This window comes from Rattus norvegicus, chromosome 19 (genome assembly GCF_021556685.1).
Source record: "Rattus norvegicus strain SHRSP/BbbUtx chromosome 19, alternate assembly SHRSP_T2T, whole genome shotgun sequence".
Classification (NCBI taxonomy): domain Eukaryota; kingdom Metazoa; phylum Chordata; class Mammalia; order Rodentia; family Muridae; genus Rattus; species Rattus norvegicus.
In genome coordinates, this window is record NC_141552.1 from 60,815,393 (window position 1) to 60,841,463 (window position 26,071).

General features: G+C 46.4%; 1 protein-coding gene and 2 long non-coding RNA genes across 3 annotated transcripts in view; 1 reads left to right on the forward strand and 2 right to left on the reverse strand.

The window, feature by feature from the left end:
• Nucleotides 1-8,347, reverse strand: part of LOC147999483 (uncharacterized) — a 47,550-nt gene extending 39,203 nt beyond the window's left edge. The window contains exon 1 of the long non-coding RNA XR_015644191.1: nt 8,230-8,347. This is a non-coding gene — a long non-coding RNA (uncharacterized LOC147999483). The remainder of the gene's footprint in view (nt 1-8,229) is intronic.
• A 3,842-nt stretch (nt 8,348-12,189) lies between these two features.
• Nucleotides 12,190-24,632, reverse strand: Sdr42e1 (short chain dehydrogenase/reductase family 42E, member 1). Its single transcript, NM_001271269.1, is given in 3 exon segments — nt 12,190-14,656; nt 15,386-15,479; nt 24,554-24,632. Coding segments are annotated over 2 exon segments (1,182 nt in total). The 5' UTR covers nt 15,454-15,479; nt 24,554-24,632; the 3' UTR covers nt 12,190-13,542.
• LOC120098492 (uncharacterized) lies at nt 14,458-15,827 on the forward strand. The gene is made up of 2 exons (XR_015644190.1): nt 14,458-14,661; nt 15,250-15,827. It is a non-coding gene; the product is annotated as an uncharacterized LOC120098492 (long non-coding RNA).
• Nucleotides 24,633-26,071: the final 1,439 nt, after the last annotated feature.

Genomic DNA, 26,071 nt, shown 5'->3' on the forward strand with positions numbered 1-26,071 from the left:
GACTAACAGGCTGGATATGTAAAGAGGACCCAGCATTTTGCTGCATACAGGAAACACACCTCAGAGACAAAGAGTGAAAGGCTGGAAAACAACTTTCCAAACAAATGGTCTGAAGAAACAAGCTGGAGTAGCGAATAAAATCGACTTTCAACCAAAAGTCATCAAAAAAGATAAGGAAGGATACTTCATATTCACCAAAACAACCATCAAAGATAATGTTAAAAGCAAAAAGTTCCTAGCCCAAAACATTCAGGAAATCCAGGACACAATGAAAAGATCAAACCTAAGTATAATAGGTATAGAAGAGAGTGACGATGAACTCTCAATCCTAAATATCTATGCTCCGATGCAAGGGCACCTACATTCATAAAAGCAGCTTTACTAAAGCTTAAATCACACATTGCACCTCACACAATGATAGTAGGAGATTTCAACACCCCACTCTCATCAATGGACAGATTATGGAAACAGAAATTAAACAGAGACATAGACAGACTAAGAGAAGTCATGAACCAAATGGACTTAACAGGTATTTATAGAACATTTCATCCTAAAACAAAAGGATATACCTTCTTCTCAGCACCTCATGGTACCTTCTCCAAAACTGACCATATAATCAGTCACAAAACAGGCCTCAATAAATACAGGAAGATAGAAATAATCCCATGCATCCTATTAGATCACCAAAGACTAAGGCTGGTCTTCAATAACAACAAAAACAACAGAAAGCCCACATATACATGGAAGTTAAACAACAATTTACTCAATGATAACTTGGTCAAGGAAGAAATAAAGAAAGAGATTAAAGACTTTTTATAATTTAATGACAAAGAAGGCACAACATACCCAGACTTATGGCACACAATGAAAGCAGTGCTAAGAGGAAAACTCATAAGCTCTGAGTGCCTGCAAAGAGAAACAGGAGAGAGCATACATCAGTAGCTTGACAGCACACCCGAAAGCTCTAGAACAAAAAGAAGCAAATTCACCCAAGAGGAGTAGAAGGCAGGAAATCAAACTCAGGGCTGAAATCAACCAAGTAGAAACAAAAAGGATTATACAAAGAATCAACAAAACCAGGAGATGGTTCTTTGAGAAAATCAACAAGATAGATAAACCCTTAGCCAGATTAACCAGAGGGCACAGAGAGTGTATCCAAATTAACAAAATCAGAAATGAAAAGAGAAACATAACAACAGAATCTGAGGAAATTAAAAAAATTATCAGGTCCTACTACAAAAGCCTATATTCAACAAAACTGGAAAATCTGGAGGAAATGGATAATTTTCTAGACAAATACCAGGTACCAAAGTTAAATCAGGAACAGATAAACCATCTAAACAACCCCATAACTCCTAAAGAAATAGAAGCAGTTATTAAAAGTCTCTCAACCAAAAAGAACCCAGGACCAGATGGGTTTAGTCCAGAATTCTATCAGACCTTCATAGAAGACCTCATACCAATACTGTCCAAACTATTCCACAAAATAGAAACAGAGGAACACTACCTAATTCCTTCTGTGAGGCCATAATTACACTTGTACCTAAACCACACAAAGACCTAATAAAGAAAGAGAACTTCAGGCCAATTTCCCTTATGAATATTGATGCAAAAATACTCAATAAAATTCTTGCAAACTGAATCTGAGAACACATCAAAATGATTGTCTATCATGATCAAGTAGGCTTCATCCCCAGGGATGCAGGGATGGTTCAATATACGGAAATCCATCAACACATCCACTATATAAACAAACTCAAAGGAAAAAACACATGATTATTTCATTAGATGCTGAGAAAGCATTTGACAAAATTCAACACCCCTTCATGATAAAAGTCCTGGAGAGATCAAGAATTCAAGCCCATAACTAAACATAGTAAAAACAATATACAGCAAACCAGTAGCTAACATTAAACTAAATGGAGAGAAACTTGAAGCAATCCCACTAAAATCAGGGACTAGACAAGGCTGCCCACTCTCTCCCTACTTATTCAATATAGTGCTCAAAGTCCTAGCCAGAGCAATCAGACAACAAAAGGAGGTCAAAGTGATACAAATTGGAAAGGAAGAAGTCAAAATATCACTATTTGCAGATGATATGATAGTATACTTAAGTGACCCCAAAAATTCCACCAGAGAACTACTAAGCCTGATAAACCACGTCATCAAAGTGGCTGGGTATAAAATTAACTCAAAAAAAAAATCAGTAGCCTTCCTCTACTCAAAGAAATTAGGGAAATGACACCCTTCACAATAGTCCCAAATAATATAAAATATCTCGGTTTGACTCTAAACAAGCAACAACCTGTATGACAAGAACTTTAAGTATCAAAAAAAAAATTGAAGATCTCAGAAGATGGAAAGACCTCCTATGCTCATGGATTGGCAGGATTAATATAGTAAAAATGACCATTTTGCTAAAAGCAATCTACAGATTCAATGCAATCCCCATCAAAATTCCAACTCAATTCTTCATAGAGTTAGAAAGAGCAATTGCAAATTCATTTGGAATAACAAAAAAAAAAAAAAACCAAGCTAGAGAAAACTATACTCAACAATAAGAGAACTTCTGGGGAAATCACCATCCTTGACCTCAAGCAGTATTTCAGAGCAATCGTGAAAAAATCGTGTATGATATTGGTACAGAGACAGGCAGGTAGATCAGTGGAATAGAACTGAAGACCCAGGAATGAACCCACACACCTATGGTCATTTGATCTTTGACAAAGGAGCTAAAACCATCCAATGGAAAAAAGATAGCATTTTCAACAAATGGTGCTGGTTCAACTGGAGGTCAGCGTGTAGAAGAATGCAGATCGATCCATGCTTATCACCCTGTACAAAGCTTAAGTCCAAGTGGATCAAGAACCTCCACTTCAAACCAGATACACACAAACTAATAGAAGAAAAAGTGGGGAAGCATCTCGAACACATGGGCACTGGGGAAAATTTCCTGAACAGAACACCAGTGGCTTATGCTCTAAGAACAAGAATTGACAAATGGGACCTCATAAAACTGCAAAGCTTCTGTAAGGCAAAGGACACTGTGGTTAGGACAAAACGGCAACCAACAGATTGGGAAAAGATCTTTACCAATCCTACAACAGATAGAGGCCTTATATCCATTATATACAAAGAACTGAAGAAGGTAGACTCCAGAGAGCCAAATAACCCTATTAAAAATGGGGTACAGAGCTAAACCAAGAATTTTTGGCTGAGGAATATCAAATGGCTGAGAAACACCTAAAGAAATGTTCAACATCCTTAGTCATCAGGGAACTGCAAATCAAAACAACCCTGAGATTCTACCTCACACCAGTGAGAATGGCTAAGACAAAAAACCAGGTAACAGCACATGCTGGTGAGGATGTGGAGAAAGAGGAACACTCCTCCATTGTTGGTGGGATTGCAAGCTGGTACTACCATTCTGGAATTCAGCCTGGTGGTTCCTCAAAAAATTGGACAATTCACTACCTGAGGACCCAGCTATACCTCTCTTGAGTATATACCCAAAAGATGCTCCAATGTACAACAAAGTCACGTGCTCCACTATGTTTATAGCAGCCTTATTTATAATAGCCAGAAGCTGCAAAGAACCCAGATGCCCTGCAACAGAGGAATGGATACAAAAAATGTGGTACATATACAAAATGGAGTACTAGTCAGCTATCAAAAACAATGACTTCATGAAATTCGTAGGCAAATGGATTGAACTAGAAAATATCATCCTGAGTGAGGTAACTCAAACACAGAAAAACACACGTGGTATGCACTGACTGATAAGTGGATATTAGCTCAAAAGCTCAAATTACCCAAGATACAATCCACAGACCACATGAAGGTCAAGAAGAAGGATGACTGAAGTGCAGATGCTCACTCCCTCTAAAGGGGGGACAAAAATATCCATAGGGGAGGATAGGGAGGCAAAGCTTATAGCAGAGACTGAAGGAATGGCCATTTAGAGCCTGCCCCACATGTGGCCCATATATATACAGCCACCAAAACTAGTTAAGATTGATGAAGCTAAGAAGTGCATGCTGACAGGAACCAGATATAGATGTCTCCTGAGAGACACAGCCAGAGCATGACAATACAGAGCCAAATGCTACCAGCAAACCATTGAACTGAGAATGGGATCCCCATTGGAGGATTTAGAAAAAGGATTGAAAGAACTGAAGGGACTTGCAACCCTATGAGAACAACAATGCCAACCAACCAGAGCTCCCAGGGACTAAACTACTACCCAATGGACTGACCAATGGCTCCAGTTGCATATGTAGCAGAGGATGGTCTTGTTGGGCACCAATGGAAGGAGAAGCCCTTGGTCCTGCCAAGGTTGAACCCCCAGTGTAGGGGAATGTCGGGGGGACAGGAAGGGGAGGTGGATCGGGAGGTGAACACCCTTATAGAAGAAGGGGTCAGGTATGGGATAGGGGGCTTATATCTGGGAAACTGGGAAAGGGAATAACATTTGAAATGTAAATAAAAAAAAACAACAGAAAAAAAGTAAAAAAATCTGGTAATTATGTAGAGTAATGTAGGCATTTTACAAATTCTTATCAAATATACAATAAACCTTATATGTCCATATATTATTATATAATAAATATTTTATATTCCTCATTAAAAAAAGAAAGAATGGGAGAAGAGGAGGAGGAAGAAGGAGGGAGGGAGAGAGGGAGGGAGGGGGGAGGGAGAGAGAGAAACTGAGAAGGGACAGAGAGAGACAGAGAGAGAGCTCTCGAGAGTGAGAGAGAGCAAGAGAGAGAGTGAGAGAGAGAGGGAGAGAGAGCGAGAGAGAGCACAGGAGAGAGAAAGAGAGAGAGAAAGTGAGAGAGAGAGAAACTGAGAAGGGACAGAGAGAGACAGAGAGAGAGTGAGAGAGAGCAAGAGAGAGAGTGAGAGAGAGGGAGAGAGAGCGAGAGTGAGCGAGAGAGAGAGAGCAAGAGAAACTGAGAAGAGACAGAGAGAGAGCGAGAGTGCGAGAGAGAGCACACAAGAGAAAAAGAGAGAGCGAGAGAGAGCGAGAGAGAGCGAGAGCGAGCGAGAGCGAGAGCGAGAGAGAGAGAGAGAGAGAGAGAGAGAGAAACTGAGAAGAGACAGAGACAGACAGCATGAGAATGGAATTTGGGTTTCTGAAATTCACGTAGGCCTGGCCCAAATCTAAGCTTTGGCCACTTGAGTGGGTAACACTGGGGAAAGTACATCACCTCTTCAAGTTCAAGTCTCCTCCCATGTAAACAGGGGGTAATAACGTTCCTAGTCGTTACGACACTGAGAAAACCCGATGAGCCCAATAGAGAGCACCATACAGCATAAGCGTCTAATGAGCAGGAGCCATTGCCCATTGAGAACGGGAAGCTGAGCGCTTTAGTGAACAGGGGCGATGGTTGACATCTGTCTTTATCCTCACGCTGAACAAAATACAGTGTGTGTGTGTGTGTGTGTGTGTGCGTGTGCGCGCGCGTGCGTGCGTGCGTGTGTGTGATTACCTGTAAAGGCATTTTTTATTCTCCTGTAGTATTTGTCATCTCCGAGGCTCACTGCCTCAGTCTGCTAACCAGGGACTAACCCTGGAAGCTTCTAGCCTCTGTACAATCTAATCTAGCCCTAGAATGTTTTCAGCCTCTGGGACTTGTGCTGAATGAACTCACCTTTTCTTGTTTTGTTTTTTTGTTTGGTTTTGTTTTTGTTTTTTTTTTCCCTAAACTCTGGCTGGCTGGTTCGACTCAGGTGTTGTGGCTGTTCCAAGCTGACTGATTCAATTTGGCTTTCCTCAGCTTCTCAATGAATTGCCCTGTTTGGCCTCATGCTAACTTTGACAGTGTGTTCTGATCTTCTGGCTTCCTCTCATTCTCTGGCTTGTTCTGTCTTTACCTGTGTCTAGTTCGATCCCTCTCTGCAACCTGTCTCTGTAGAATTCTCCCAGTAAAATTGCCTGCCCTCTCTCTCTCTCTCCCTCCTCCCTCCCCCTTATCTCTCTGTACTGCCCCTTAAATAGCTTTCCTTTCTTCTCTCTTTTCATGAGAGTTGGACATATCCTATTGTGTCAAATCTTTCTGTGATTCGTCACTTTGTCTGCCACTCAACTAGACATCACTTTTAAACATGGGTGCTTCCTTCTACAAACTAACTTTTCCTCCATTGTTTGTGATTCAAAGTGTGTACTAAGGGCAAGTCTGTATTCCAGCCAGAGGGATTGAAGGTGTGGACTAAGGGGGAGCCACACAACTAGAAACAGGGCTTTTCCATAAATAATAACACAATCTTGGGGGTCACAATGCGATCAAATATCCTGCAACAATTACTCCAGAAATACAGTGAGTAATTCCTTGTAAAAACTAAGACTTCGAAAAGACCTGCTGTCTATCTCAGACATGAACCGAGGAGCTGTTAAGAGCACAAAAGACTCACACAACAACACCACACACCACACACATGTGTATATAGTAAAGGCTTTTTCCTGTGAGGCTCCATTAGAAGACTGGAGAGGAAAAATATTGAAATTATTTGCCAGGATTAAAGTTCTAGATGTTGGGAATGAATTTTTTAATTACTTGCTTGTTCCAACCAGCTCTCTGAATAATAAACACTGTAAATTTCCACAGATAAATCTCCTGTTAGATCTCTTTGCTGTGTGTAATTTTGTAATGAGTTAGGCTTGGCTTTAATCACAATTATGTGTTTTAGTGACAAAGTATATTTCCTGGTGTCCAGGGTCTCTAAAACACAGGAGTGGACAGTGACAGATCCGCAAAGCTTGGAGACGTTGTAAACTGGTTGAGCCTATTTCTTCAATTTTTAAAAAAATATGTTATTTAGGGCTGGAGAGATGGCTCAGTGGTTAAGAGCACCCGACTGCTCTTCCACAGGTCCTGAGTTCAATTCCCAGCAACCACATGGTGGCTCACAACCATCTGTAAGGAGACCTGATGCCCTCTTCTGGTGTGTCTGAAGACAGCTACAGTGTACTTATATATAATAAATGAATAAATAAATCTTTAAAAAATATGTTATTTAAATTTTTATAGGATATATTTTATCATATATTCTTCTCCCTACCTCTTCCCTGATCTTCCACACCTCCCTAAACATCCAACTTCTTGTTCTCTTTCTCTCAATAAAACAGAATTAAAAAAAATGAAAACAAAGCAAAACAAAAGGTTAAAAAAAATGTCAAAATGAAACAAAAAGCCCGAAAAGCAAATGAACAATAATCATTGATTGTATTGGCCACTACTCCTGGGCATCTATTGGCTGCAGCCCAGGAAAATTAGGTAAACTAGGTTCAAGCAGATAGGCTTATAGAATCCTTTTGGCTGAAGGGAGGGCTCTTTGGAATGGCGAGGGAGAGGGGGGAGGGGGAAGGAGAGGGGGAGGGGGAAGGAGAGGGGGAGGGGGAGAGAAAGAGAAAAAGAGAGAGAGTGGGAGGGAGGAGGGGAGAGGGAGGGAGAGAGAGAGAGAGAGAGAGAGAGAGAGAGAGAGAGAGAGAGAGAGAGAGAGAGAGAGAGAGAGAGAGAGAGAGAGAGAGAGAGAGATGAGTCTGGTCCTGCTCAAAAGAAGTGGTAAGAGGTCACTGGGACGCCAGGTCTTTTTACGAATCAATTCTGAGCCTTCATATACTCGGCCACAGGGTACTGAGCACCTGCTAAGCCAATCACTGAAAAGAGCGGTTCCACGAGGACTCAGGAGCGCCCCACTTAGCATCCTGCAAGAGCACCTGTGTCTGCTGTCTGGAACCGTTTATCCCTCCTTGGTGGAGGATAAAGAAACACCTGTGGGACTGGAGAGGCGGCTCAGTTGTGAAGCTCGCCTTGAAAGTGTAAGACTCTGAGTCTGATTTCTCGCGGAGCGTCTGGACTATGTCAGGCATGGCGGTGTGCTCTGAGACAGATACCTGATGGGCAGTCAATGTAGCCTGTAAGAGTTCCAGTGTAGCCTGTAAGAGTTCCAGTCTCGAGAGAGACCTGGTCCCTCGATGAAAACGCAGATGGTACCCAATGAAGGACACTCACAGTTGTCTTCTGTCTTATATACACATGTATGTATAAACCACACCACACACACACATGTACACACAAAACACACACGCCACACACACACACACAAGCCACACACATACACACCACCACCACCACCACACATTTATTTGGGGTTTTATTGCTGTGAAAATAAACCCTAACCACGACAACTCTTCCAAAGGACAACATTTAATTGAGGCTGGCTTACAAGTTCAGAGGTTCTGTCCATTATCACCATGGTGGGAAGCGTGGCAGTGTCCAGGCTGGCATGGTGCTGGAGGAGCTGAGAGTTCTGTATCCCGATCTGAAGGTGCTCAGGAAACACTGGGAGGAGCCTGGGCATAGGAAATTCAAAGCCCACCCCCATAGTGACACACTTCCTGTAACAAGACCACTCCTCCTCCAATAATGCCACGCCCCCTAATAGTGCCACTTTCCATGGCCTGAGCCATTTTGATCACCATACACATGCACACGCACACATGCTCACACACACACACACACATGCTCACACACACACACACTTGCGCACTTGGAGGGCAGCTTCCCAACCAACACAAACCTTCTGCCTCCCCACTCTAAAGTACATACAACGCTTCTGACGTCACTTCCTAATCGTCTCCTCATTCTCATTTTTTTTCAGGTTCTCACGAGAAAAGGAACAATTTCAGAGCTCGTTCACCTGCCGTTTTGTAGACATCCCCAAGCCTGCATTTTTAACCGGACCTCGAGTGTCTTTACTGGGTAGAATTAAGAGTCACAGGCAAAGGCCCTTAGTGGTGATCTCAGAGGGGAGCCTCGCTGGCTGACAATGCACCCCACTGCTCAGTAGCACATATGATACGAGGCTGTGCTCCACAGTATGGGCCTATTTCCTGCCCTGATGAGGTGACTTACGGGCAAGGGGACATTTTGTTCATTTTCTTATAGACCGAGAGAGCTAGACTGTTTAATTGGCCAAATTCCACGCGATTTGCTTAACACAACTCAAACAGGATTGAAAGCTAAGAAATAACCAGTTCAGGAAGAAAACGTCAAGTGAGTGTTCAGTTCCACAGATGTTATCGAAAGTGTCCCCCTCTGTCAGGAAGAGGGCACAGAGGCAAACTAGAGAAAGGCAGAGCACAGATGCGCTCCCCTGGGTCCAGGTGCTTAGAAACCATGGAGACCTGAAGTCAGAACCTTTTTCTGATGCCTGGGAAACCTAACTTAAAAAGTCCCATGCAGAAAGGCTGCGACTCGTGGCTTAGATGGTGGATGCGGATGGATTTGCTGAAGTTGGGTGGGTGACAAGTCCACAGTGATGTGAGCAAGACTCTTCTCTTTCCCAACTTTGAGTGACCCAGGAACCCAGGCACCATCAAGTGAGCTCAGGCCTCTCTGTGAGGGAGAACTATGATAGCACTAAACCTTTGCCCTTCCAGTGCAGTAACCTGGGCAGGGAGGACTTATCTCTGGCGTCCCCGGAGGCCTGAGATCAGGTGCTGGAAGGTGGAGAGGATGCTGAATGGCTCTTCTTGGTCAGGTGACTACAAGCAGCCTTCTGATTAGTCAGGCCTGCATGTGGCGATCACACCCATGGAAGTGGAAGTTTGGGCTTTTGTCATTAAAGTTCTTGTTATAAAGGAAAGGGTGCCAGCTAGTCTAGGCTGCCTGGTGGATTGTAAGCTTGTAAGAAAGAGACCCTGTCTCAACACACAAGGTGGATAGTTTCTGATGAACAACACCCGAGGTTAACTTCTGACTTCACATGCGTGCGTCCGATGCCTCGTACACCGGAATACTCACACTTAAAGATGCAGACAGCCTATAGCCTATCTGTGGGGAGAGTGTGGATAACACAGCACTCCATCCCTATCCCCTCTCACTTTCCTGAGCACTCCACAGGATCTTCAGTTGCCACTGTATCCGATGTGAAATGTTACCTTCTAGGTCTTTCCTAGTCTTGACTTAGCTAACACATGATTGTATCATGATGGGCTATTTACGAAGATTGGAGACAGTAAATGATGTGTCAGAATGTTGTATTTACCCCTACAAGGAGGGAGAACACACAAACCACCAGGTGTGTGGTAGGCTAACCCTGGCTTCCCATGACCTCTGCCATCTGGTGGCCGTGACCTTGAATGACGCCCTTTTCCACGGAATAGAGCTAAGCATTTTGACCAGTTAATGTCTCCCAAGGACATTAACACTTTGTTGTGGAAATTGCGGTGTGTGACTGAGTTTATGGTTGTGAGATCTTTTAAGACCTCAGACCCTCTGCAGGGAGGGGGCTTTCAGAGGACAGAATTTACAGGAACTTTGGGCATGGTTCCTCAGTGGTCTGGGTAGAATATTCATCCCAAAGAGATCTGTGGGTAACACTTTTGTCTAATTGAATAAAGGGCAACAAGACTAATGGGAAATAGTGTTCAGAATAATTACATTTGTAATGAGCACTGTCAGGTCCACAGAAAGAACATGAAATGTGAAGAGGTGTCTGGACCAAACAGGAAGCAGGGCAAGAACTGGAGTTGCAGATGCAGGTTACTGGTCCTGGAACATCAGTGATGTGGTGGGGATCAGAGCCCAGACTCCATGACGGTTTCCAATACCCCAAGCCACTCCTCTCCCATATGGAATAAGACTGATCTCTACTAGTGCTGGGGGTTGACAGTTTGTGACACTTAAGACCCACCTCACCCTCCTGGATTGCCTGTTTTGGATACTAGAAGCTACATCATGACAATGTTCAGCAGTCCTATAGAGATGTCCCCATGACATGTGAGACCTTCTCCTGAGTCATGTGATGGGGCATCCCAGAAACTCCAAACTCGAAGCCATTTAGAACATGTTCTGAGGGGCCCACCGTGGTGCTCAATGACAGTGGTACTTGCCTCGTGTGTCAGAAATCCTCTCACAGGGACATTTTGTCTTGAAATGCCTGAAAGCCTGAAATAGTTGTGCCACCTTCCTCAGAGAGCCCAGGGACAGATTACAAACATACAGTTCTAAGAGCAATGTAGCCCTATCTATGGGGGAGATTCCGTGAGTAAGAGCACCCCCAACACTTCATCCTCTATTTCCGCAACAAACACTGTGAGGCAGACTGCTTCCTGAAAAGGGCTAATGTGGTCAGTCCCATTTCCCAGTCGTAGACAGCCAAGCTCTCCACAGGTTGCAGGGGTAAGGACAAACACATGTTGACGATGTGCATCGTGGCACATTGAGTGCAGGACATCCCCCAAGTATCCATCCATGTACCTATTAGATTCTCAAATTCCCCCAGAATAACTCTGTGCACCATCCACTGCAACATCCCACCATGCTCCAGTGCAAAATCCCATCATGTTCCACTACTGTCTTCCTGCAGAGAAACTTGGGCACAGTAAAGACTCTCTTCCTCCTCCTCTGGTTCCTGGGCAACTGTGCAAATATAAACATCGTCTACAATGGTTCATTGGGTGGCCAGACAATGCTGCCACTGTTCCTCCCTGGAAGCTGCCTTTGGAGCCCACCATCTCCCAGCAAGCAGCACTGTGGGAGAGCTATGGTGTGATTTCACACAGCACACATTGCTGAGGGCTCCTGGGGAGTCTATTACAGAAACTTCAGTAACAATGGGCCCTCCAAAGAGAATGCTCCTGAGAAGAGACCCTTCAGAGGGAATGAACGGTGACAATTCTGGTAACTATGGTAACGTGCCTGCACGTGTGTGTGCATGTGTGCCTGCATGAGCATGCATGTGTGTATGTATGTGTGTGCTGTAGACGTCTAATTCAATCTTTAGAAGGGTCTTATGCTTCAACATAAATATGACCCATGGTCACATAGGCAGGATGCCCTTGTACCACCAGGGGCAGAGGTTTTAGAGGGTGCCACTGCCCCCCGAGACTGGTCTGCTAGGGATAAGACCCAAGCCTCATTGTGGGCTATTCCATACCAGTTTGGATTTTACTGCTTTGTGCACACGCAGTGTATGAAGTGAGCATGGGTTCTTCTTGGCTTCTGAGACATCCAGAGTTCCTAACTCAACTTACTCTTTTCTTGGCATCAGAGTGACTTCCCGCTGCACTCCGCTAGGGTTCAAGGAGACAGAAACCAAACTTCTAACTTACCTTTGTGTCTTCTTGTGTCCCAGCAGGGTCAGTGAGACAGGGAAAGTAGTGGATATTTAACCCAAGAATTCATTTTTCTTTTTTTCTTAGTATGGATTCAGTGTATAAGAGTTTCATTATGACATGTTCGAACATGTATATAAGGTAGTCCGATCGGATTCGCCCCCACACCCTGTTATGTCCCATTCCCACAGAACTCTTACCTCTTCCCATCTAGATTGCTTTCTAATCCATGTCAGAGTGTGTGTGTGTGTGTGTGTGTGTGTGTGTCAAAGAGTTTCATTAAGCTTGCTTACAGGAGAATGGGGCAACTTAGAAGGGACTAAATCGCTAGAGAAACTGTCTCCACCTCCCCAGAAACTATCAACCACCCTCATCTTCTCAGGAGGAGTGAGTATTGGGAGCTTCTCTCCTTCCCATGGCGGAATGGGGGTAGGCCTCATCGTACGGAGTCTAGTACTGTATCACAGTTATAGTTAGTTCATGAGGACAGAAGTCATGTCATTCTCAGGAGACAGTCTCCCTAACACCAGCAACACCAGCAACCTCTCCCCGTCCACCTCCTCCAGCTTATGCATTCTTTCCCTTTTGCTACAAAGTCCTGTGAGGCTTTCAGGGAATGATACAGACGTCCTGTCTCTGGATGAACACTCAACACTTAGCACTTGGACCAGTTATGAGCCTCGGAAGCATGACTGGTGCCCACGGTGGAGAGAAGCGTCTCTGATTACAGCTGAGAGTAGCACTAATCTACAGATATAAACATAAACATTTATAGAGCAGTTTCGTGGGCACGACTTCTCTATCCAGCAAAACAACAGAAGTAGACTACACTTGGCCTGTGACCTCTCTATCCATGAGCTTCAGGCCAGGTTTATATCAGGAACCAGGAACGAACTCCCTCCTAGGGAGCCAGCCTCCAATCCAACTCGGAAGCAGTTGGTTATCCCCTAACAGACATGCCAGGAGTGTACTCGAGGGTATGCCTTGCCCACTTGGTAGTGCTACATGCAGGCTCCACAGCTGAACAAGACTGTTTTCCTCCAGTCGCTAGTATAGACCCTTCCGGAACTATGAAATCTAGCAGGCAGGGAGGAAGCTTCCAGTTCAGTTCCAGTTGGACTTCTTTATGTGCTGTAGTTAAGGTGCATGGCACCTTAGGCAACAGAGGCTTACTACCTAGTTCTGGTGGGCAACCAAGAGCATTGGCAAGAGTCAATGCTGTCTTGGAGGCCTCAGCAGTCTCCCTGATCAACCACTCATAAGGAGGTAGCCCTGGCCATGATGTTTGAAGACTCATTGTTAGGAAATAATCTGAAGACCCAGGAATGGTACTAGATAATATGACACATCTTTCAAAACCTGCATCCTTGAAAACCATCCCAGGAAGGAGGCTCGGCTCCTGTGTATAGTTTTTCTCTTCATAGGGACAGGATTGTGGAAGGAGGGATCCAGGTCAGAACAGAAAACGCCAAGAGTAGGACCAGAATTCCATCCCACAGAATAAACTCTGAGTCTTGACCTCGAGGCCTTCGGCCATGACCATGGGCTTTAAACCACTCGACCACCTCCTGCAGGTCAAACGGCTGAGGTGCATAGCCTAGCTCACTCTTGGCTTTCTCTAGGCTGAAGTAATGTGTGACGCCAGTTTTATAAACCTCAGTGCAGGTGAGGAAGGGCTGGAAGTTGTAGAGCCTGCCCACAATGAAGTGGGTCATCTCTATCAGGAAAGCGAAGTAGTAGATGAGGGTTAGTGGCAGGCGGGTGGTTGGGAATGTGTAGCCCAGACCCTCAACCAGTGGCCTAAAGAACTCAAAGTTATTTACGGGCCTACCGTCCGAGATGAAGTAGGGCTGCCCGGAGGCAATGTGGCCCTTATCAGCTTTCAGAGCCTCGGAGGCCAGAATGTGAGCCTTCGCCAGGTTATCCACGTGGACAAACTCGACCAGGCTTTGGGGATCCCCATACACGAATCTGAACAGGCCCCTCTCAATGTAGCTAACCACCCTGGGAAGGTGCCTCTGCTCTCCAGCCCCGTAGATGCCAGCTGGCCTTATCGCACAGGTTCTGAGTACGCCATCCCCTTGCTTGAAGGCCAAGCCATTGGCTTCCAGGACCTTCTTCTCTGCAATGGATTTGGTCCTGGAGTAGTGATCTGGGTGCAGGTGAAGAGGTAGGTAAGGCAGAGACTCGTCCCCGTTTCTGATGACTTGACCTCCGAAGATGACGTTAAATGTGCTCGTGTAGACCAAGCTGGGCACTCCTCTCCCTAGGCAGGCCTGGAGGATGTTCTCTGTGCCACCCACGTTGACCTCTTCAATCCGGGTTTTGTTCAGTTGCTCCCTCCCAGACATGCCGTAAGAGGCGATGTGGAAGACGCATGCGATGTCAGCATCCTGGAAGGCCGCCTCCACGTCAGAGAGGCAGCGGATATCCCCGCGGACGAATGTGATTCCCTCTGGAAGGTTCTGGGCCGGTTCGATGATGTCGAACAGAATCACACGGACTCCTTTCTGGTTCAGAGCGCAGCCGAGGCTGAGGTGAGAAAGAACAGGGGTTAGGTCAGGTGATCCTTCGGCTGTGTCTGACGAAAGCGCCAGACCTGCCAGTAAGGTAGCGAGTCCTGTTAACTCATCCTGAGTTATTTACCATACATATCCATCGCTACAGGTCTTATTTAGATTTTGGAAAAACAAGGATTCCCCCCTCAACACAGTGAATCACCACAATGTATCTGTGACAGAGTGTCTACTGTGATTTGAATGTGAACCCTCTCCAGCAGGCTCAAGTCATTAAGCACTTGGTCCCCTGCTGGAGAGAGTGAGCCGCTAGAGGTGGGCCTTGGGTTTGGATAGACAGACCAGGCCTCATGTTGCTTCCCTGTTTCCTCCTTCCCACCACCGTGCCCTGCCCTTGTGAGGGTCTGTATTCCTTTAACCCATGAGTCCAGGTAGTTTGTCCCTTTCATTGTTTCTTGTTAGATACTCATTTAGTCATAGCGATGGGAAAGAAATGATTACAGTTGTCCTTAAAAAAATTATCTTTGGTGATATGAATATTCACCAAGCCCCAATTTACAGGTTTTAAAAATATTGTTTCTTGAAGTGGAATAAACTTGTGTTTTTCAGTTTTCAAGCCTGAGCAGTGAGCACCGGAGTTCACTTTTGTTTTGAAACTATATAAACTTGTACGTGTATCTAAGCACCGGAATAGAAAACTATCCAGTAGAAGAATTCCGTGAGGGTATTTTGTAGATGAACTGACCGGAAGCCAAAATATCCTCCTCCTCCGGTAATGAGGACGGTTTCCTCCGGGAACCTTGGGGAGTCCATAGGAGACAGTGAAAGGACAACTGGACCTGCAGGAGGATAACACAGCATTATGACATGCTGTATAAACATGTTTCAGCTTCGTGAACAAGAAGAAAAAGGTGGCCGGCCTGCTGCTCGGTGGTAGCACATGTACCCAGCAGATATGAAACTCTGGTTTTGGGACCAGCACGGAGAAACCCAAACCAAACAACAGAATACCTTAGTGCAGGCGATTCTCTGAGACGTGTGGCTCCGCTCACAGGTCTGCACTTTAGCCACACCCCCTTACTCCGTGGCTTCGGATTTCATCCTGTGTAATGTTAACATAGACGTGCCTTCCTTGCCTACGCTACAAAGTTAATGTGAAGGTTGAGTAAATACAGATATGAGGCGTTCCTGTGGATTTTTGGAACTGATCGGGGCTTTTGGGAAGAATCACTTTGAAGCTGTTTGAGAGGAGGGTTTTCTCCCGCGCATCAGAAACCCCAAGGTAGAACTCTGCAGAAGCTTCCGCATCTACAGTGCGCTTTGTGCGTGGTTGTTTTGTGTACTTGGGGCATTTGACAGGGTGGGTGCCTTGCTTCTGTCTCCCTCCTCATTTGCTTACTCTGCAGCAGATTCGTCTCAAGGCCTCAGTACTATTTTCTCTCAAGAACGGAACAAACAGAAATGGGGTAGAGAACTCATTCCGCACAGCAGAGAAATGGACCCAGAGGTACACAGTAATCAAGACCGCAGCCACTGCCCCTTCCCAACCACCCGCCATGACTCTGTTTTGAACAAGGAAGAATGTGATCCAGGTGCTCATGGAGCGGCATGGTCTGGGGCAGCCCGGGAGGAAGGGCGCATGTGCGAAGAGCCACGTGACGTGAGCGCACGAACCAAGATGAGAACAGTAGTAACTCAAGGGTGTATGGGGCAGCTAGGGACATGGGGCAGGCGCATTAGCCTCGAGATGGTTTTGTGAGCTTGTCTGGGACACTTTGCTTTCTCGAAACCTTACTTTCCTGTAAGCTGTGTGCTGTTCTATTTCAGGACGTCTCTGTGCTTCTAGAAAAGCTGCAGTGTACAGCGGAAAGAGAGAGGACAGATGTGCTGTGGTGCACACCACGAGTGTCACACAGCTTACAGGGCACTTTATGTGCACGTGAACTACAAAAACAGCACTGTCATCACCCTGTTTTTCCAGCCAAGAGTAAATAACTCCCCCAACGGATAGGCGATAACCATGAGCCCATACTCTTTTTTTTTTTTTTTTTTTTTTGGTTCTTTTTTTTCGGAGCTGGGGACCGAACCCAGGGCCTTGCGCTTCCTAGGTAAGCGCTCTACCACTGAGCTAAATCCCCAGCCCCGAGCCCATACTCTTAACTCCTGAAACAGGGTCTTTGAGGAAAGAGAACAGGCACCTGGGTTCTTTTTAGTTGTGTAACTTTGGGTCAATAAATTGCTCTGAGCCTGTGGGGCCATCAGAAAGTTGAGCCATGGACAAGCTCGAAAGTTTATAAAGATATGGTGGGATAGTGTAGACAAAACCTCCCAGACACACAACATGGTATGGTTGCCCCACAGGTGCTGTTTTTCAGGTCCTTTCTTTCAAACTCTGATGTGTATCAATGCAGTATTTCCTGTACAGCCACGATTAGAGCTCTGGAGACGCAGGGTAACAGAGATCAACATGTTCTAGAAATCTGTGCAGCGTGTCTCTAGCCGGTGAGGCTAAGTGAATCACTCACAGAGAGTCCCAACTGTAGATAAGGCTCACCCATAGTCTCAGAGGTGTAAGGCGACAAGGAACAGCAACAAGAACCATTCAGAAAACTGGGCAAAATGGTGTGGAGGTTGGCAGCTGGGTCCCATGAAGCAAGTGTCATCATTATGCTACAAGAAAATCTGTGAAGACCAAGACATGAGCACTTCTTTACTATATCAAATGCTGACCTTAGAACAGTATATGTGTCTGTGCATATACATATATGTATGTATGGGTTTTTATGTGTATGAGAGTTTTTCCTTTCGTATTCATGTATACATGGGCATGAAGTACCTGAGGGTCAAATGCCCTTGGATAGGAGTTACAGTTGTGAGCTGCCATGTAGGGGCTGGGAATCGAACCCTGGTCCTCTGGAAGAGCAGCCAGTGCTCTTAACCTCTGAGCCATCTTATCTTTTGCACTGCTTGAGTTTGAACGCAACCCTCGCACATGCGAGGCCTGTGCTGTGCCACCAAGTCACATCCCAGTCCTGTTTTCTGAAAACAGAATGCTAGCACTTGGAACTGGAGTGGCCATGAAAGCAAATGTCGCTCGTGCTGGGGACTACAGACTGATATTTCCAGACTCCTGACTTCATCCCATGACTTGTCTCAACCATGACCTTCTCAATCCCATGACCCTCTGCTACCTATGCTTCCTGGTTGAGTCATGTGGATTCTCTCTTCTCCGCCACATGACAGGCTCTCGGGTGTACCCTGTTCTTAGCACAGTGTGACCCATGGCTCCTCCTGGTCCGGGCCAGGTGTAGCTTCCTCAGGAGTAAGGTTTTCCTCAGAAAGGCCTCACGACACCTCAGTTCTCCTTACCCTACAGTTGCCCTGCCTTTTTCAAGGCAGTCTCCATGTCTGTGTGCCTTCAAATTGCTGTGCCCCTTTCCCAGAATGGAAATTCCATGGAAAAGGGGTCTTTCCCTTTCCCACAGGGGTATTCCTTCACCGAACTCAGAAACTGACCGATTCCCAAGAAATATTTGCCCTGATAATTCTTATCCACCCAAAACATAGCCAGTTTAGTAAAATGGTGACAGACGCAGGCAAGCAGGGCCCTGAGGTATCAAATGGCATTATCATCCATGCTGTTCAATGCTCCCATTTTTAACCTAACTTCCTGGAGAGTGTCAAGTTACAGAATGGGACAGATGCCAGGCTCTGTGACACAGGGCGCTGGCGCTGGGGCACTCACTATGGGGAGAGACTTCTGCTGGTCATCTAAAGGACAAGACAGGGACCTGAGGATTCTCAGGAGGAGAGCTCGATTTTGACTCGTAGCTGCAGGAGTGTAAATCTGAGGCCGGTTGGCTCTGTTGTTCTGGAGCCCATGATGGACCAAAGCATCTGCTGGGGAGCGCAGAGGCTCCCCGCATGGCGGATGAAGGCAAAGCAAGAGAGGAGGGCTTCGAAGTTCCTCAAAGGATGTACCCCCTGTAGGATGATGTCATTACGCAGGCGAAGGCGGGTACAAGATAGAACGAGGCCTGTCATTGGACGAGAAGGAAGGATGGGCGGGAGAAAAGTTTGAGAGGAAGAGGCTGGAGCGAGTGGGGAGAAGCAGCAGAGAGAACATGGAGGCTGACGTTAAGAGTCCTCTCTGCACACTTACAGGTCGTTATGAATGTTCTTAAGGGATGGGTGTGTGCAGGGCTTTGTGTGTCTAGATGAGCAAATTATGTATTATCAATTGGCTCAGAGGTTATTGTGTTGTGTGTTCTCTCATGTGGCGATTTAAGTTCAAGAGAGCGTGTGGTGGCTGGAGACATGTGTACGTCTGGCGTGGTGGCAACCTGCCTTGGGAACTAGATGGGTAGAGAGATTGTTGCCAGGCTCAGAGAGAAGCCATCGGCAGTGTGATATGGGATGGGGCAGAGCGGGTGAGACGCTTTGCTGACTGAGATGAAGACATCCAACAGATGTCTTGGGGCACTGCGGTGCCGGACCTAGTGTGGGATAAAAGACAGCTTTTTTTTTTTTTTTTTTTTTTTTTTGTATTATTTTACAGCAACAGCCCTCAATGACCTAACTTCCTTCCTCTGGGTACCACCTCCCAAAGGTTTGCCCACTTTCCTTCTTACCATGGTGCCAGAGGTGGGCTGGAGCCTAAAGTACATTGGACAATGAAAACGTATAAGATCAACTGTGAAACAAAATTACTTTTCCTGGGAGATACAAGCAGAGTGCTGCAGGAACACAGAAGGTGGGGGCTGATTCTGACCCCAGGCAGGGAACTCTGCATGGAAGGGGAAGCTCAGAGCTGAGTTTGGACCACAGGAAGATTCAGGAAGACTCACATGAAGTGGAGGGTTTGTACAGGCTTGGGTCACATCACAAATAGATTGAAGGGTCACTGGGGAGGCTATACTAGACCAGTGATGTGGGGACTCCATGTAGCTGGGATGTGACCAAAGGCTATCATGTCCAAATATACTTGGGGAAGGAGGCACGTTGAAATTGGCATAGAAACTGTCTGGAGTTCCCTTCTGAGAATCTGAACTCCATCCTGTAGATAATCGGAAACTTGGTTTTTGGCAGAGTATCCATGCTTTCTGATAAAGAGTGGGCTTCTACTGAGGAAAGGAAGAGGCTTGGAACAGAGTCCAGGCAAGAGGTGACAAGGGGCTACATTGGGGGGGTGTTGGTAAGAGCTAAGGACCAGCACACTCAGCTGGGACTAAGGAGATGAGATGGAAAGACATTGAGGTCATGGCAGGTAGCACAAAGGAGAAACTGGAGGAAGGTGATGGTTCTGACAGAGGGATGCTGGAAATTACACAACTTGTAGGAAGAACTACGACCATGGGGCCTGGGGGAATGCTCAGTTGGTAAAGTGCTAGTCTAGCAAGCACAGGAACTCGAGTATATCTAGACCTCATGTAAAAAAAAAATAGTTGGGCGTCGTGGCGTGTACCTGTGATGCCAGGGCTGGGGAGGTGGAGAGAACATCTACGGGGCTCTCTTGTCAGTCAGCCTTGGTTAATTGTTGCTCTCCAGATCCTGGTAATAGATCCTGCCTTAAAATAAACTAATGTGAATGGTACCTGAAGAATGACACCCAAGGACAGGCAGACAGGCAGGCAGGCAGGCAGGCAGGCACACATGCACGCACACAGGCATTGTGGCAAACGCGATGCCAGATAACACAGTTCAAACTATTTTCTATATCCCCGTAGAACACCACTGAGAGGGGCCCAAGCATAGGTAAGGCTAATTAAAAACTTATGACAGAGAAACATTCGGGATTGTTCTTTGCTTTCGTAACCACACATTCCAGTTCAGTCGGAAGGCTGGTTGGTCAGGAAGGTCCAGTCACGAGCAGACTCAGAAACTTGCCAGGCCTATTAGATGTTACCCCTTGTTACCTTCCAGCTAGTTCCAGAGTTCTGAGGCAAGAACTCGCTGAATTGATCTATGGGAGGGCCAAGATACAAAGGTTAAAAACATTTGTAATTTAGCAAGACAAACACCACTGGAAACAAAGCTTGCCCTCCAGGTCTAGAAAGTCTTCTGAGGTCAGGAGCCACAAAGTGGGGGGCCTAGAAGCCACCTCACCCATAACAACAATAAGAACATTAAAAAACAGAGAGGGGGAGGGACTAGCAGTAAGAGTTTGCTACGCAAGTATGAAGATCTGAGTTCCAAGTTCAGATCCCCAGCACCCACCCAAAAGCCAGGCATGGTTGAATGTGTCTGTAAGCCCAGTATCAGGAGGCAAGAGACGGACGGATTCCTGGTGCTCAAGGCCAGCCAGTCTAGCTGAAAAAGGGAACTTCACATCCAGTAAAAAGGCTGTGTCTCAGAAGAGGGTGGAGAGTAGTGGATACTGGACCCCTTCTGGTTTTCATATGCACGTGCATGAGCACACACCCATACCCACACATGCACACACACCGAAATCAGAGAGAGAGAGAGAGAGAAAGGAGGAGGAGGAGGAGGAGGAGGAGGAGGAGGAGGAGGAGGAGGAGGAGAAAGAAGAAGAGGAGGAGGAAGGGAAGGAGGGAAGGAGGGAGGGAGGGAAGGAGGGAAGGAGGGAAGGAGGGAGGGAGGGAAGGAGGGAAGGAGGGAGGGAGGGAAGGAGGGAAGGAGGGAGGGAGGGAAGGAGGGAGGGAGGGAAGGGAAGGAGAGAGAGAGAGAGAGAGAGAGAGAGAGAGAGAGAGAGAGAGAGAGATCTTAGCAAAAACAGTCTACAGAAAACCCAGGAAATCCCCTTGAGAGATAAGTCAGGTGGAGAAAGAGTGTATAGCTTCTCTCCATCCTCCCTATTCTTAGGACTTCTGTTTAATCGTTAACTTCCATCTGACTCCTTCCTCCTGGGGTCACGCTGTATCATTGCAACTGCTTGGAGGCTCTTCCAAAATGTAGCTTTGCTCAGTAATTGCATTTCTGTTGGGATGGGCAGAGGCAGCATCCGACCCGAGCTGTCATTTTCTCAGAAACAGGTTAATGCTAAGCACATGATTAAGGAAAAGGAATCTTAATTACAAACAGGAGGCAGAAAGAGAGACGTTTCAAATCTGCCTGACCAAGAGAGAGTTTCAAATCTCGATAATGCTAAGGTAAAGCAAGGCTAACAGTTGCCATCCCACAGGGAGTTAGAGATACACAGTGATGAAATATGCCCCGGAGTATTTTCGATTTACAAAGACCTAATTAAATCTAAGGATCAGCAATAAAAACCAGAGATTATGCACACTGTTCTTCCAGCCCCATGGTTCAAAGCCACGAGGCCGCTTGCCCTCTGGCACCTCACCTCAGTCAGACAAGGAGGCACAATTAGCATTTGGCCAACAGCAGCTAAAGCAGAAAGAGTTTAAGATGTCCTAATGGCTAGATATTTTGTTTTTTTGTAGTGCTGGGGAGGGACCCCAGGGACTTGTATGCTAGGCAAAAATTCTACCACTGAACTAAGTTGCCTTGCATGCTAAAAAACAAGACAAAACAAACAAACAAACAAAAAACCTGGCTAGCAACAGGAACTGGGCTGGAGATGAAGTTCAGTAGGTAGAGGCTGATCTAACAGGGAGCTCCAGATTCCCTTCTCCAGTAATGCATAAACTGGGCATAGCAGTGCAAACCTGAAATTCCTGCTCTCAGGTAGTAGAGGCAGGAGACTCCAGCTAGAGAGTTCAAAGCCAGAATGTTAAACAACAGCACCCCTCCCAAAACAAAAACAAAATCTGTGCTTTCATACAGATAAAACATCTATCTACCTGTCACCCCAGAACCCGGGAGTCAGAGACAGGAGATTCACTGGTTCAAGTTCATCCCAGGGTACAGTGAAACTGTCATCACCTTATATGAGTCAGGTCTTCTTGCCCAGTCCCCCCCCCCTCTCTCTCTCACACACACACACACACACACACACTAACACACACAAAGCACTTGTAATTCTTTGACAGTGCTAACAATCAGGGAATGAAATGGAGTGGTTTTTCTTCTCGTATTTGTGTTTCAAATAGTCCTCGCCCTCTCGGCTATTCGAGTGCCTCCTTTTGTCTTGAAGTTAGCATGCAAGCCACTCTATCCTACCTTAGCGGTGTCTCTTGTCACTTCCTAAGCCCTTAATGTGTCAGGCACTACGCTACAGCTACAGCTACAGCATGTTTATAAATTATGTCACCGAATGATCATCGCTTCCCTAAAGAGACAGCGTTATTTCAGAGCTCACCCTTAGCTTACCCTCAGCTACCCTTCTCCTCTTCTTCCTCTTCTTCCTCCCCTCCTTCTCCTCCTCCTTCCCCTTCTCCACTTTTTTATTTTATTTTTATTTTTTTATTTTTATTTTATGCACGTGCATGCACATGTCTAGGTGAGTGCATGCTGGGTATGTGCAGGTGTCCACCAGAGCCAGAACGGGGGCATTGGGTCCCCTACATCTGGAGTTTCAGGGGGTGTGAACCACTGAACATAGGTTTTGGGAACTGAACCCAGGTCCTTTGGAGGCTGAACCATCTCTTTCCAGGCCCAGCCATTTGTTGTAGTTCTAGTTTGTTTTGAGACAGGGTCTCTCACTGCCTGGATTTATTGATTTGGCTCAGCTAGCTAGGCAGTGGGTCCCCAGAGATCCATTTGACTCCACCTTCCCAGGGCTAGGATTTCACATCTCTGCCCCTGTAGCCAGCATCCATTTCATGCTTGCACGGCAAACACTCTATAGCAAGTGGCGAGCCATCTTCCCATCCCTGCAAACATTTTTATAGTCATCATTACCCATTTGTTTTTTTCAAATTACCATGGAAACTCTATGTGAATGTTGACTCCTTCCCTTGAACTGTCTTCAGGGACAAAGAATACCTAGTAGACTACAGCCTAGTGATCTGGGTGGGATGAGCCCTCCACAGATTTCCAAACCACCGTCGCCGTCTCTGCTACTCTCCTGTCGCCTTCTGTCTCGAAGTCAGCACGCCTGCCCCTCCATTCTACCACAGTGGTGTCTCCTGCCATTTCATAAGTGCCAGGCGCTGCGTTACAACGTGTTCATAAATTATGACACCTAAAGAGACCGTGGTGATCCATGGGTCCTGTTTTGCAAGTGAATAAACTCAGGCCCAGAGACAGAATGATCAACAACTCCATGTCCCATAGATGGTGAGTGGATACAGGGTTCTATGTATCCACTGGGCCAAGGGACACCTGACTCCATCATTCATGTCCTAACCACAGCAATCCCGGAGGGCAGGGCAGAGTCTGTGACCTGAAGCAATAGTCATGGAGTGAACATAGATCTGGATTGTGTACGATTTCACAACCAGAACATTCTGCAATGGCTCAGGAAGGCAAAGGAGGAGCTTCCTTATCTATTCCCATGAGGCAGTGGGGTGTGTGCAGCATTACAATTTTTATATTGGGAATCATGAACTGTGGGTCCCGGACTTAGATCTACTAACAGCTACTTCTGTGACCCTGGACAACTTTTTAACCTTGCCTCCTCCTCCTTACAATGCAAATCACAACGAGTGTGGTGCACTTGTTTATTACAGGCAAGGAGTTTTAAAGGTATACCATGGATGCTTAAGCACAGTTCTGAGGCAGCAGCAATTAGAGGCATCCAAATTGGTGATACTTAAACGACCCTAGTCCACAGATGTCTCCTGTCACCCTCAAGAACCATCCGTCATCTTCGGCAGCTATCAGTCATCCTCAGCTGTCACTTGGCAACCTTAACTACCAGCTATCATCATCACCCACTCACTACTTGCCATTCTCCAATGCCACCTGTTAACCTCAATGTTCACCTTTCGCTCCTTTCACTCTTAGCCGGCTTTTCACAAGCCGGTCGAAGTGCGCTTAGGACCTCCCTGCCATCCCAGAATAGGGACCCCGTGGGTAACGACAGCCCTGGCGACCCCGGTCCACTCACAGAGGCAGATGACAGCGTGGCTTGTAGAAGCAAGATGAGAGAGCGGCTGGTGCCTCGCTGCCCCGGCTCTGGAGCAAAAGCTGTCAAACTGGTCCTAAAGCCACTTCCGGGTCTCTCTAGGAAGCCCGGAGGTTCCCTCATCTCTATGATGAGCAAGTGGTTCCTCAGTCTCAAAGGGTGCTGAGGGAGTTCGTGGTTAACCTCCCCCAGTTTTCCAGCAGTGTGTTTCAGAGTCCTCCGAGAGGGTCACTTAGACTTCTTTCTGACTCTGCTTCCAGGCTTCCACCTCTCTGTGTACCCCTATTAATGAGCGTAGAACGGATCGAAGAAGGGGTTTAGCTCAGCCGGCTTCCTTGGATGGGTGGGCGGGTGAATGAATGGATAGATAGATGGGTGAGTAGGTGGATAGATAAAAGTGTGGATGGGTGGGTGGATGGGTTCGTGGGCGGGTAGGAAGATTGGTGGGTGGATGGATGTGTAGGTAAGTAGGTACGCATGTGAGTAGATGGGCTGTTGGTGGTGGGGGGTGTATGGATAGATAGATGGGGGGGGGGGCTGGGGATTTAGCTCAGTGGTAGAGCGCTTGATAGGAAGCGCAAGGCCCTGGGTTCGGTCCCCAGCTCCGAAAAAAAAGAACCAAAAAAAAAAAAATGGATAGATAGATGGTGGACAGATGGATGAGTAAACGGGTGGATGGATGGGTATGTGGGTGCATGGATGGGTCCTGGGTGGAGAATGGATGGGCGACAGATGGAGGTCTGTAAGTAACGGAACATTCACTCTCCGAGTTTCTTTAAAGATACTCTGTTTTATGTGTATGAGTTTTCTGCCTGCATGGTATGCAACCACACGCCTGGTGCCTGAGGAAGTCAGAAGAAGGCCTCAGAAACCCTACAACTGGAGTTGCAGGCCAGTGGTGAGCCTCCACGTAAGTGTGGGAAGCTAGACCTAGGTCCTCTGCAAGAGTGGTTAGTGCGTTTATCTGCTAAGCCATCTCTCCAGCCCCAGCTTCTCTTTTCAAAGTGTATTTTCTCTGAGCTTTGGTATCTCTATATGGATGTGGATATGTTTAGTCGTGTCCCTGATTTTGCTTTTTCAGCTCCGCATACTATGGCCGCTGACTAGGTAACAAGCCAGGACCAACCTTTGTTCCTGAGGAACTCAGAAGCCATGAGGAGAGGAAGTTAGCTTTCTCCATTTTAGGAACACCTTAGGCCCTCCCATTAGGGCTGCGGGGTTATGGAAAGAAAGCTGTACCATCTGTGTAAATAACCCAAGGAGACATGCACTTTATATGGGCCCCTGGATCAGGGGGTTTTGTTCTGCAAACTGGAAAAATGAAGATTTTTGACTTCAAGTGCTTTCCCTGTCAATGGAACCTGGTCCCATATTCAGACTCAGACGGACTCACAGGAATTCTGGCATTGACTGCTTGGTTTTCTTCGGGAATATACATAAAGGTATACGCAAGGGTAGATGCAAGTCCCTGGACATAAAAATAGGGGCCAGAAGAAGAAA